The sequence below is a fragment of the Monodelphis domestica genome, chromosome 8 (assembly GCF_027887165.1).
Source record: "Monodelphis domestica isolate mMonDom1 chromosome 8, mMonDom1.pri, whole genome shotgun sequence".
Classification (NCBI taxonomy): Eukaryota; Metazoa; Chordata; class Mammalia; order Didelphimorphia; family Didelphidae; genus Monodelphis; species Monodelphis domestica.
The window spans coordinates 135181880-135194271 of record NC_077234.1 but is presented as its reverse complement, the minus strand read 5'-3'; the positions used below and the strand labels follow the sequence as shown (position 1 = coordinate 135194271).

Genomic DNA, 12392 nt, shown 5'->3' with positions numbered 1-12392 from the left:
TCCTGGCAGACCAGTCTATTGGGTAGCTTTGTAGGAATGATGTTTCTTTGTGCCTGGCAGGCAGAATTCCTACAAGTGGGGAGAGACCAGTCTAAGGAAATGAAGCAGACCGCAGAATGACAATTTTTCTGTCTCTTGCAGGGAAGAATCCTCTCTGACAAGTGAGTAGAGATCAGTATAGGAGACCATCACATGGTGGGATGGCATCTCTCTTATACTGAACAGGAAGAGCCAGCCTAGGAGACCAACATTCAGTCTATGTGCACAGTATATAGGAAGGGGAATAATGTCAAATAAAGCTGGAAAGATAGGTTGGGGCAGGCTATGAAGGATTTTAAAAGCTAAACAAACAGATTTATATTATACCCTGGAGGCAGTAGGAAGCTATTATAATAGTTGTTTGAAAAATTGTGTCACATGGTCAATTCCAAACTTTAGGAAAATTACTTGGCAGCAATCTACAGGATGTGGTACAGTAGTAAGAAACTTGAAGCAGGACTGCCAATTAGGAAGCTTTGTAATAATCTGTTATGTGAGAGGTGAGAGGGCATGAACTAAGGTGGTAGATGTGGTGAGGTGGAGAGTCTTAATGTGAGAGAAATTGGGTTGAAAGAATTGGTGGAAAGATTTGCTATTTAATTGGCTATGTGAAGTGAGGATAGGGTAAGGTGTCCAAGATAATACTGAAATGATCAGGCTTAGACACTGGCATGGGAGTAGTGCCTAGAATGCTTTTGACAGAAATAGGAAGGTTTAGAAGAGGGGAAGAGAAAATGAGTTCTGTTTTAGATATGCTGAATTTTGGATGTCTACAAGATTGGTAATATGGATCTTGGGACAATAGATTGGGGAATCATCTGCATAGAGAAGGTAGAGGGAGAAAAAAGAGGGCCTAGGACAGAACCTTGGGAAACACCCACAGTGATGGGGCTGTAGCTAACTAATTGGTAAACCATGAGGTATATAACAAATAATAATAAAAAAAAAGATACTGAGAAGTATTCAGCCTGGTAGGAAGCATAACCTGGAGAGATTAGTGTTTTTAAAACTCAAAAAGGAGGGAGGAGAGACTCAACTATGTTAGATGATCAGATGTTTGAGAAGAATGAAGAATCAGAAAGGACCATCAAGTTTGGCAATTAAGACATTTTTGGTAATTTTGAAGAGAACTAGTTGACCCATGAGAATGGAAATTGGACTGATAAAGGTTGAAGAGTGAAGTCAAGAAGAAAGGAATTGAGACAGCCGGTATGGATAACTCTTTCAAAGACTTTGAGAAAGGGAGGAGAAGAAAAGGACAAAAGCTTGAGCCAGATGCAGGGTTAACTGCAGGTCTTTTAGCAAATAGAGGAGACTTGGACCTACTTGGAAGGCAATTGGGAATGACCCAATTGATCTAGAGATGATGGAGATTCTTGCAAGAAAGATGATTGAGTATGCAGTCACTGGAGAAGTGAGGGGAATGGCATCAAATGTAAATGTAGAGGGATTGACCCTAGCATGCTTAAGGGCCATCTCTTTGGCAAAACCTGAGGGAAATTAAACTTTTCTTTGATAAAAATATATAGCCAAAATGATAAGATAGGGCTTAATAATTTAAAATTCTTAATAGTGTGATTCTTAGTTTGTGCTATTTAAAATTATTGTCTTTGATATGGGTAAAAGGCACAACTAACAAATTAATCAAATTTCTAGCTGTAAGAAATCAGTGACTTTGGATTACAGTGACAGATTCCATATAAGATAGATTGAGCTCTAATAAGATGAAATTCAGTAGGGTTAAATGTAAATAAAATCCTATACTTCGGCTCAAAAAAAGAACATTGCAACTGCAAGATGCAGGCATGGACATAGTTATTCAGCAATTTATCTGAAAAAGATATTTGGGTTTTAGTGGACTGCCAGCTTAATACGAGTCTTGGGTTGTCTTGAGAGGTATAGCTTTCTGGAATAAGGAGGTGATCATCTCTCTGTACTCTGCCCTGTCAGACCACATCTGGAGCATTGTGCTCAGTTCTGGGTGCTACAGTTTAGGAAGGACAGAGAAGCTGGAGAGTATCCAGAGGAAAGCAACCAGATGGTGAAGGTCCTTGAGTCCATGTCAGATGAAGAGGAAGGCACAGAAGAGAAGACTCAGTGGGGACATCATAGCTGGCTTCAAGTATTTGAAGGATTGTTGTGTGGAGGGAGGGATTTTGAACTTGTTTGAGGGCAGAACTAGGAGGAATGGGTGGAAATTCTGAAGAAAACAAGTCATGCTTGATATCAGGAAAAACTTGGTAACAAATAGAACTGTTTCTAAGTGAAGCGGTCTGTGTCAGGAGACATTGGGTTCTTCTCATGAGAGGTCTTCATGCAGAAACTTGAGAATGGCACAGTGGGGTTCTCTTGGTGTATGGTTTGAACTGCATAGCCATTGTATACATTTTGGGATCTTGTGGACTCTTAAACCATAGATATGGAATTTTGAATTACTACATTTGACATTTAATTTATTTGTTAAATTAGATTTGACCATTTTCCAAATAATCATTTTGTTGGGAGAAATGTATATTGATACTTTATGATTTCTTCTCTCTTTTACCTTATCTTTCTTTATATAGGAAGCACTAAAACTTCAACAGGATGTGAGAAAGAAGAAGCAAGAGATTTTAGAAAAGCACATTGAAACACAGAAGGTAACATGTCAGTTAAATTTGAAGATACATTTACAAATGGGTTCTAGTTTTCCCTAAGTTTTAATAAGATAATTATTTTAAAAATTAATTGGAAGAATAATTATGTTTCTCTTGGTTAGATGCCACTATAAAGGATAATAGAAAAATTGTTAGTTTCCATGTGCATGCGCTGCATTTTCCTGGTTCTTTTTAAAAAAAAATGAAAACAAGGTAGCCATGTGGACTTGCTGTATACTTCTTGAATTTATATACTGGGACACTTATACAAGTAGTTCTTGATTATTTGAGGTATTTAAAAAATTTGTGTCATTAGTAAATTAAAATTATAGGTGGTCCAAAAATATTTACATTTGTCTTTGGAATTGTACTTAAATTTCATTAAGGATGTAAGCGATCATTAAAATTCTTAGTTCTTTAAACAAAAGTTTAGCTTTAACTCAAAAACTAGTATTTTGAGACTACTGTTTATAAGACTGCTAAACACTGAGAGAAAAAATTGAAGGCATCTTTACCAAGAAATATCTGGAAAGACATATTTACTCATCATCTGCACTTTTGCCCTGTTCTACTTTAGGCTTAAGAGTTCTGTTCTTTTGACTAATTAAAAGCATTAGCTGCTCCTTCCAAGATTATTAAGTAATCTGATAAACGATTTCTTTAAAAAGAAAGCAATTATATTTTATTTCTTAATAGCAAATTACAGGGAGGAAAACAAACCTAGTTTCTCCTTTTGTGGTTTTTTCTGCATTCTAAAACATAGTAAAAATAGGAAAGGTGACAACATTATCAAAATAAATAAAAACAGAACTAAGCTTGATTTTTATATGCTTTCAAATTGTTTAATACCCAATTATTAGGAGGTTTAAATTTTTTTTTAATCCAGTGAAATCCAAACATGTTTCAGTTAAGTATGTTTTGATCAATGATACATGTAAAAACCCAGGGGAATTGTGCATCAGATATGAGGGCGGTGAGTTGGAGGAGGGTAGGGAAAGAACATAAATCGTGTAACCATGGAAAAATATTTTAAATTAATTATTAAATAAAAAATTTCAATAAAAAAACAGAACCAAAAAAAGTTTCACTTAATACAGTCCATTTTGATTTTTATGTGTATAAATTTAAAATGTATGTTCTTTCCTATTCTTTACTATGTAAATACTTTTGTTTATATTTTCCTTTAACACTAACATTTTAAAAATTTGACAGATGTTAATTTCAAAACTGGAGAAAAACAAAGCAATGAAGTCTGAAGATAAGGCAGAAATAATGAAAACTTTGGAGGCTTTGACAAATAGCATTACTAAATTAAAAGATGAATTGAAAGCTGTTTCATCTGGAAGCTCTCTTCCCAAAAGCGTGAAAACCAAAGCTCAGGTATTCTATTCAGTTAATAAGTAAAATGAATTTTATCTTAAATATCTCCATAGCATGCTAATGTTTACCTGTGAAACATACTAATGAAATCATGATTTTTAATAAAAACCTTTCCCCAGAAATTTCAGCATACTTTTCTAATCTTTATTTTTAGGTAATAATCTCATGAAAGTGAGAGGTGGTGTTACTCCAATTTTATTTTAAAAGTTTAGAGTTTAATGAAGACTTATCTTGTTTCCTCATTTTTTGATATTAGAAATTATTTATAGTTCAGAGCTATACTGTAGGATTGCCACATCCAGACTGTGAAGAGTCAGAAACCAAATTCTGTAGCCCAAATAAAGGACCTGATGGTAGAAACTCCAGTTTCCAGGATTTTCTGGTGTGGCTTTGTTAGGCACTTCAAGGGTTTCAGTTTGTGATTTTATTCTGTAGAAACTCCCTCTGGTGTTGTACATTAGCAACTCATCTAAACTAGCCTTAGAATTTAGACACTGATGGGGAAAATGACTTGTCCTTATTCTTATAGCTAGTTTCAGAGCCAATATTTGTATCCAACTCTTCCCAGTTCCAAGTTTGTTTTTTTATTTATTGTACTTCTTTGGAGTAGTGCTAGTATTACAAAAATAACTCATAATCATTATATAGACATTGGGTTTCCTACTTGCTTACTAACATTATGATGTTGAAATTGAAGCAGCAGGATCAACTCAGGAAATTCAGTCTTCCCAAACAACAAGGAAAGGAACAAATTGTTACTTCTTTGATCAAGGCAAATGACTTCATGTAGTCACAATGTCTTTTTTTCTGTAAAAGGGAGATAATAATACCTGTCGTTTTTTTCCCACAGTGTTATTATGAAACTCAAATGACATGTATATAAAGCTCTTCATAGATTTTCTAATAATATGTAAATCTCAATTACTGATATTAAAAATAGGCTATATCCTAATTCTCTCATTTTTCAAAAAATTAAAAAGTACTGATTGTTAAACAGCTATTTCATGACCTAGACTCTTACGTTATGGAACCCTACATTTTAAGAAATTTTTGAAATATGAAAACATTCCATTTTTATGGCTAAATGCAACAAAATCCTGAAGACGTGTAAAATTTTCCTTTTCTTCAGAATGTTTTTTTTATAATAATTTCAGTTTTAGTAATAGTTTCCTATGTATCCCATCTTTCCTTTCTGTGTTTCTTGAGCACCTACATGTAGTGCATTGTGCTATTTAAAATTGCTTAAGGTGGTCCCTAATTACAATTTTGCTTGGGGAGATATGTCTAGAGTTCTTTAAAACATAAGACCATGTGTAAAAGCCATAGAAATGTAAAATAAGAAAAGATCAAGGCAGGTGAACATGGAGTGGGATAAGGGATTAATCGCAGAAGAAGTTTGAAGCATTTGCCTTGGACCTTGAAGGAATGGGTACAATTTTCCTGCTTTTGGTTGGATCCTCAAAAATCTCCCAGGCAAGATGTCAAGTATGCCTGCATCTATAGTGTTAGATTGACTATATTTCTCTTGACGTTTGATTGATTTTGGTTAAGTTTTGTATATTTTTAAACCTAAAATGGGTACCATATAAGGTTAATTAATCAATAAATATTTTTTAGACTCTCCTATATACCCAGGATTCTTCAAGGTACTTTGGGTACTGTAGGGTAGATGTGTTGAGAATGTCAGTAAAGACCTGATCCCTAAATTCAGCAAACACTGCAAAAGAGTATATAAATTATGTGATAGAGATTTATAAGAGAAAATAATTTTAAAGCAGAATGTGTGCTGAAGTTGACAGGGAAACCTTCATGTAAGAATTGAGCTTGTTCTTAAAGGGTTAGGTAAGATTCTAATAGATGGGAGGGATTTGTGTTAACTAATATTTCAACTGTCTTTATAATTTTTCAGATGCAGAAAGAATTACTGGACACAGAACTGGATTTGTATAAGAAGATGCAGGCTGGAGAAGAAGTTACTGAACTTAGGAGAAAATATACAGAACTACAGCTTGAAGTATGTTTTGTTAATATAAGATAAAATGGTGCTTAGACTAGTATTTTTCAAAAACATTGCTTCTATGTTTGATAGTAGTGATTAACACCTTCCATATTGTGCTAGTAGGATATGGCACATTGTCTGGCATGTTCTTTGAATAATCCCAGTGTACAAAGAACTATGCCAGGAACTGTGGAACTTTTAAGAAAAGTTCAAGAAACAGACCCCGAGTTTCTGGTGCTTAGTTTTTAAGGAGCTAACGAAGCAAAGAGGCACTTAAATACCATCTTTCTGGCCCCAGTTGCCATATTTATGGGTCTGGCCTTAGAGGAAGGAAATAATAAAGTTATGTCGATAGGCTATATAGGAGGGTTGTTCAAGACAAAGATCAAAATAGGGCTTCTTGCCATCATCTCAAGCCATCTGTATTGCTTTTTTTTACAAGCACATGATAAAATATGTGGTCTTTGGAATATCATAGTCTTATATATGCTTTTTAAAAAATTACACACTAAAATCAGTTAAGAACAAGAGTGATTGACTACTTACAAATGTATAATTTTGTAATAACCATTTTTAAAAAAGAGAACATTATATATTTTTTAAGTTTAATGTGGTAATAGCAGTGTAGTTCTATTGACATTTAATATTGTCTTATAATTTTAGACTATATGTACTGTTGATCTGCTTTTATTCATTCTGAATCACTACATATAAATCTCAAATTTCTTTGAATTGTTATTTCTTATGGTGCAATAATATTACTTTCATATGTCACAGTTTATTCAGTTATTTTTCAGTTGTTATTGTGAAGTTGTTTTTAACTTTGTGTGGTGACAAATAATCCTTAGCCTATAAGAGTTATGTTTTAGGATGGCATCATAGTGTAATTGACAGGGCACTGAATTCAAGGGCAGAAGACTCGTGGTCAAATTCTACCTCAGACACCTTAATTGCTTTGTGAAAATAATATTGGGCACATCATGAAATGTGCCTCAGAAGGGGTCAGACTGATTGGTCTTTATGATCCCTTCCTAGTACATAGTAGGCACTTAAATAATATTTATTGAATTGAGTTCCAGCACTAAATCTCTCTGACTGATTTTTTTTTTCTCATCACTTTGTGCTATAATGTTATCTCTGAGGGCAGGATTTAAATTTTTTCCCAGTTGGAAATGGTACTTTTTTCACTCCATTTTTTATTTCTCCAAGTTTCATTAGCTAGTACATATACAGGAGTCTTCACCTTACTTATTGAATCATAGTATTTCTAATCAATTTTGGTTCAGTTGAAATGTAGTAAACTTTATAGAATGCTTAAGAAAATTTTGCCTATAGGTGGTGCTGTGGATATTTACAAAAAGAGAAAGTGCATCATTTCCTTTTGATTTGGCTACATTTTTTATTTACTTAATACATTCTTAATTTTAACACTTGCTATAAGATTTCTGGATTTTTAACAGGAGTATTAATTTTTAAAATGTAAACATCTTTAGATTTAAAAAGGAAAGGCAGACTCCATTAATGAAATTATTCAGGGATATTTTCTAGTTTGTAGATTTCACTTGTTTTATTGTGATTTCATTCTTGAAAATTCATGATAGCAACCTTTGAATTTTGGAGGGGAAGGAAAAAATATGGATTTCACTTTAAAGATAGAAAGTTTGAAGGTTGACATTTTTATATTGTATTTTTTATAGGTTAAAAAATTAGAATTCTAGATTTAAAGTTTTAGTTGACAATTTCAGCAATTGTGAATAAATAATTTTAGTTGTTATTATATATATATACATACATATATATATACATATATCTTTCTCCCTGTCTTGTTGCTAAAGTTCAAATTGCAGCTATTACTTAACACATCTACAGTGGAAAACATTCTTCTGTCTTAATGTTAACATTGAATATTCTCTTAAGAGCCCATATTGATAAATATTTGGTACATGTGTAAAAATTTTTGCCCTAATGCTACTCACATTTGAAGTAATTGAGTTTATTTGTTTCTTTAATGTGAAAAAAATCCAGCACCATAATTGCATAATGATTTTTTTTAATTAAAAAAAAAAATAAATCTGGATAGCCTCTGATACATTCTGGCCTTTCCCCCCAATTAAGTACCTGTAACAGTGAGTTAGGCCCAGACCCTAAGCCTAGGGTTCAAGGTCAAAGGGCCAAATTCTGTTATAGCCAATTTTTATATGGCCTACCAGCTAAGAATTTTTTTATGTTGTAGAATACAATAAAACTTTGTTTTAAAATGTGAAAACTGTTCTTGTCGCCAGGTGATAGTAGTTGCTAATATGTGTTGATGGAAGGAATTTCATCTCAAAAGAGATTCCCTAGGTGAATGGCATCATAAGTCTATCTCAAATTTTTAATAATTTTTGGGAATCTTAGTTTAGAAAAGAACATATCAATAATTTCAGATATTAAATCCTGTTTTGTTCTTTGAATAAAATAAGCAGAGTTAAGAATTCCCCTTTAAAATTAAAGCTCCAACTTGGGTGATCTGTAGTATATGTCTTACAGACAAACAAAAACAAAAAAAGCATAACTGAAGTTTTCCTAGCAGAATATAATTTTTAAAAGCATGAGGCATCTAAATGTCTGGAGTTAGGAAAAACTGAATTCAAATCTCTGACACTTAAATATGTGACCCTGAGCAAGTTACTTAACCTCTATCTGCCCTGTTTTCCTAATCTGTAAAATGATAGAATCTACCTCTCAGGGTTGTTGTGATTAAAAAATGAGAATATTTGTTAAGTATGTTGTGAATCTTAAAGTGCAATATTAATGCTAGCGATGATGATGACGAGGATGATGGCAGCAAGTAACTGGTGTATTACTTGAATGTAAATAATTAGTATGCATTTTAAAATCTGTTTTAGGCTGCAAAAAGAGGGATTCTTTCAACTGGTCGAGGTCGAGGAATTCATTCCAGAGGTCGAGGTACAATTCGTGGCAGAGGAAGGGGTCGTGGTCGAGGGAGAGGTGTTCCTGGTCATGCTGTGGTAGACCATCGCCCACGAGCATTAGAGATCTCTGCATTTACTGAGAGTGATAGAGAAGACCTTCTTCCCCATTTTGCGGTATCTAATGATTTTGATGACTATTTTATCCAAGCACATACATTATATTGAGGGAATTAAATTACATATCTCATAGCTACTTTCTTGGTGGTAGAAGAAAAATAAATGCTTCTTTTTTCTTTTACTTGGAAGTAGAATTCATGTTTTTCTTTTTTGGCTGTGGACTAGTTTTGTATGGTGCCTATAACAGCTTTGGGGGTGAGGGGAAGGGACTTAGAATAAAAGCCTTTTCAGCAGTTACTGATTTTTTCAGATTTTCTACTTTTTATAATTTAAGCATTCACTTTTCTCTCCTTATATGAACCTATTGATTCAATACATATCAGATTGTTTTTAATGATGATACTTAAAGTATCATAGAATATGACACTTTTTGAGTACCTAAAACATTACTCAAAATGCAAGTCAGTTGCTTAGTCTCAATATTTATAAAAAACACGAGGAATGGATTCTTGATGCTGCTGGGTAAGGTTATCATATAGTGATGAAAACCAAAGCACAAAATCTGAGAGTTGAAAGGAAACTCCAAGATGTAGTTGGATTTATACCTGAATTTAAAGCCCCTTTTACAACATAGACAACAAGTAATTATTTGCCCAATGCTAATTCCAGAGGGTACCCTACTATTTGCCAATACAGCTCATATTCTTTTGAGTTAACTCTTAATTTTTAGCAAATTTTTCTCAACATTAGACCTAAATTTTCCACTTGCCTTTTTTACTGTTGTTTTTGGTTTTGCCATTGGTTATCAAGAACCAACCTCTTAAGTGGTCCTCTGAATACTTGAAGACAGCTCTCATGTCCCTACTTCAGGCTTAAATATTCAGAGTTCCTTCAATAGATCTTCATAAGGCATGACCTCCAAAGTTCTTCATTGTTTTGGTTGTTCTCCTAATGTTAATTAGGAAATGTTGATTAATTTCCTTCCTAAAATCTGATATATAGAACTAAACTCTACTCCTCAGATTGTCTGACCAGAGTAGAATACAATAGAACTATTATTTCCCATCCTGGTTGCCGCTTCTCTAAGTGCTTTCTAAAACTGCATTTGGCTTAGGTTGGCTTGCATTGGAATAAGATTTCTATATCTTCAGTTGCTTTCTCGACATATTAGTAATATCTTGTATTTGTGAAATTGATTTTTGGAATCTCGATTTAAGACTTTATAGACTATCAGATCTAGAGATAAGAGAGACTTCAAAGATCATATGATCCAGGCTTCTCAAAAGCACTGCTCTTAATATATTTGTATATATGTGACTTTTTGACTCCTTAAGTTATGTTTTAACATTTGGTTCTCTGGGCCCAAGGATATAGTTTAGACCAATTTACAACTCTACCAACAATGCATTCATGTGCCTGTCTTTCTACTCTGTTTTCCACCAAGATGAGGGTACACATCAAACTATGGGAGTAGCCAGGTGACTTAGTGGATAGAGCACTGGACCTGGTGTCAGGAAGACTTGAATTCAAAACTAGCCTCTGACACACACTTAGCTGTGAGACTTTGGGGAAGTCACTTAATGTCTGTTAGCCTTAATTCACTGGAGAAAGAAAGGACAAACTACTCTAGTATCTTAGCCAAAATACCCCATGCACAGTATGGTCCATGGGATCATGAAGGTGTTAAATTGTACCTTTCTTTTCATTACACTATTATTTTTTTTTGTTAAATTTGTGAACAATCATGTTATTTGGAAAGAATCCAAAGAAAATATTTCTTTTTAGAAATAAATGTTTTCATGACAATAAATGATTGTTTATATGGGTTATCATTTTATACTCACTTAAAATCATTATGGTGCCTTTTTCAATTGTGAATTTTGTTTCTTTTACTAACAACAAAGTGGGAATGTTTCAAATGGGAATATTTGAAACTCAACTTTTTGAGAAAAAATTATTCTGGCCTTCTGATTTTCAAAAGTAATGGCATTTGTTGTAACAGCACTGCAAATAAGCTTGAAAAATGTAGTACTTGTCTCTGCAAAACAGTGTACAATAAATGAAGTCATTTATGCAGAATAGATATAGTTTCTGTTCAAATCTAGGCTGTTCCCTTAAACTGATAACTGAAATGTTACATTCACAAACATGTAGTTTGGACCTGTGATTTCATTAGTGTGTTATACAAAATCCCTCAACCAATGCAGCTGAGTAACCGCTTTGCAATTCTGTAGTCTTTGGTATTTGCTGCTTGAGAGTTTAAGCAATTTGCCCAGGGTTTTATAGCTAATGTGTATTAAGGCTGGGACTCGACTAGAACTTGGGTCTTCCTTATTCCAAGTCTAATACTTGATCCAATGTATGCTTCCCATACACCTATGTTGTATCTTTGTGAGTGAGTATGTGCGTGTCTCACACATAGACACAGAGAAAAGGCACTATTTATAGGCCACATTCAAATTCTGTACAAATCAAGTTTTGTTAGACTGTTGAGACTAACATGGCATTACTGTTTTGTTCTACTTTATTGTGGGATGGATTTATTAGTATAATTTTAATGTTTTTAATAATATTTGATTTTTAAAATTGCATAGAATTTAAGTGGATAATTTTTTTTAAAGCAATATGGTGAAATCGAAGATTGTCAGATTGATGACTCCTCTCTTCATGCCGTAATTACATTCAAGACAAGAGCAGAAGCAGAAGCAGTAAGTCCAACAATATTTTAAATATTTGAAAAACGTTTTTTTAAAAGTATTATTGGTGCCTTGTTTTTTTTTTCCTACCACCTTAATTTCCTAGTAATCCATTGATCTTTCTCCCTTCTGATAGATTCTGCCTTTGTAACAAAAACAGTTGAACAAAAAGAACAGACAGCATTTTTATCTGAGAGCATATGCATCCCACAGTCTATTACTTTTCTACTCAAGAAGATGAAAGTATATTTTGGCGTCTGTTTTCTTGGACCAAGATTGGTCATTGCATTGAATTCTGAATTCAACTGCCTTAAGAGTTTTATTTTTTAAATTTATACTGTTATACTGTCTGCTTGTGCTGTCTAAGCCAGAGGTGTTTAATCTAGTGTCCATGAACTCGTTTTTAGAAAATCTTTTGATATTTTTTCAATATAATTTATTTCCTTCATAGCCGTACATATTTATTTTGTATATCTAAAAAACATTCTAAGGAGTGGATAGACTCACCAGATTGCCAAAGTAAAGTCTATGACAAAAAAAAGCAGTTAACTCTTAAACTTCTCTAAATTTCTCTAAATTCTTCATATTTGTCATTTGTTATGATAGGATA

The 12392-nt window shown here is 33.3% G+C and overlaps 1 protein-coding gene across 19 annotated transcripts in view; it reads left to right on the top strand.

Moving 5' to 3' along the window:
* Positions 1-12392, top strand: part of RBM26 (RNA binding motif protein 26) — a 113988-nt gene that overhangs the window by 79892 nt on the left and 21704 nt on the right. For all 19 annotated transcript variants that reach the window (XR_471536.3, XR_008913949.1, XR_008913948.1 and 16 more), the window contains 5 exons: positions 2604-2678; positions 3888-4055; positions 5965-6069; positions 8943-9143; positions 11708-11794. Coding sequence is in view for 13 of the 19 variants with exons in the window: in XM_056807218.1 (XP_056663196.1) it covers positions 2604-2678; positions 3888-4055; positions 5965-6069; positions 8943-9143; positions 11708-11794 (636 nt within the window). In the remaining 6 variants the exon portion in view is untranslated. The remainder of the gene's footprint in view (positions 1-2603; positions 2679-3887; positions 4056-5964; positions 6070-8942; positions 9144-11707; positions 11795-12392) is intronic.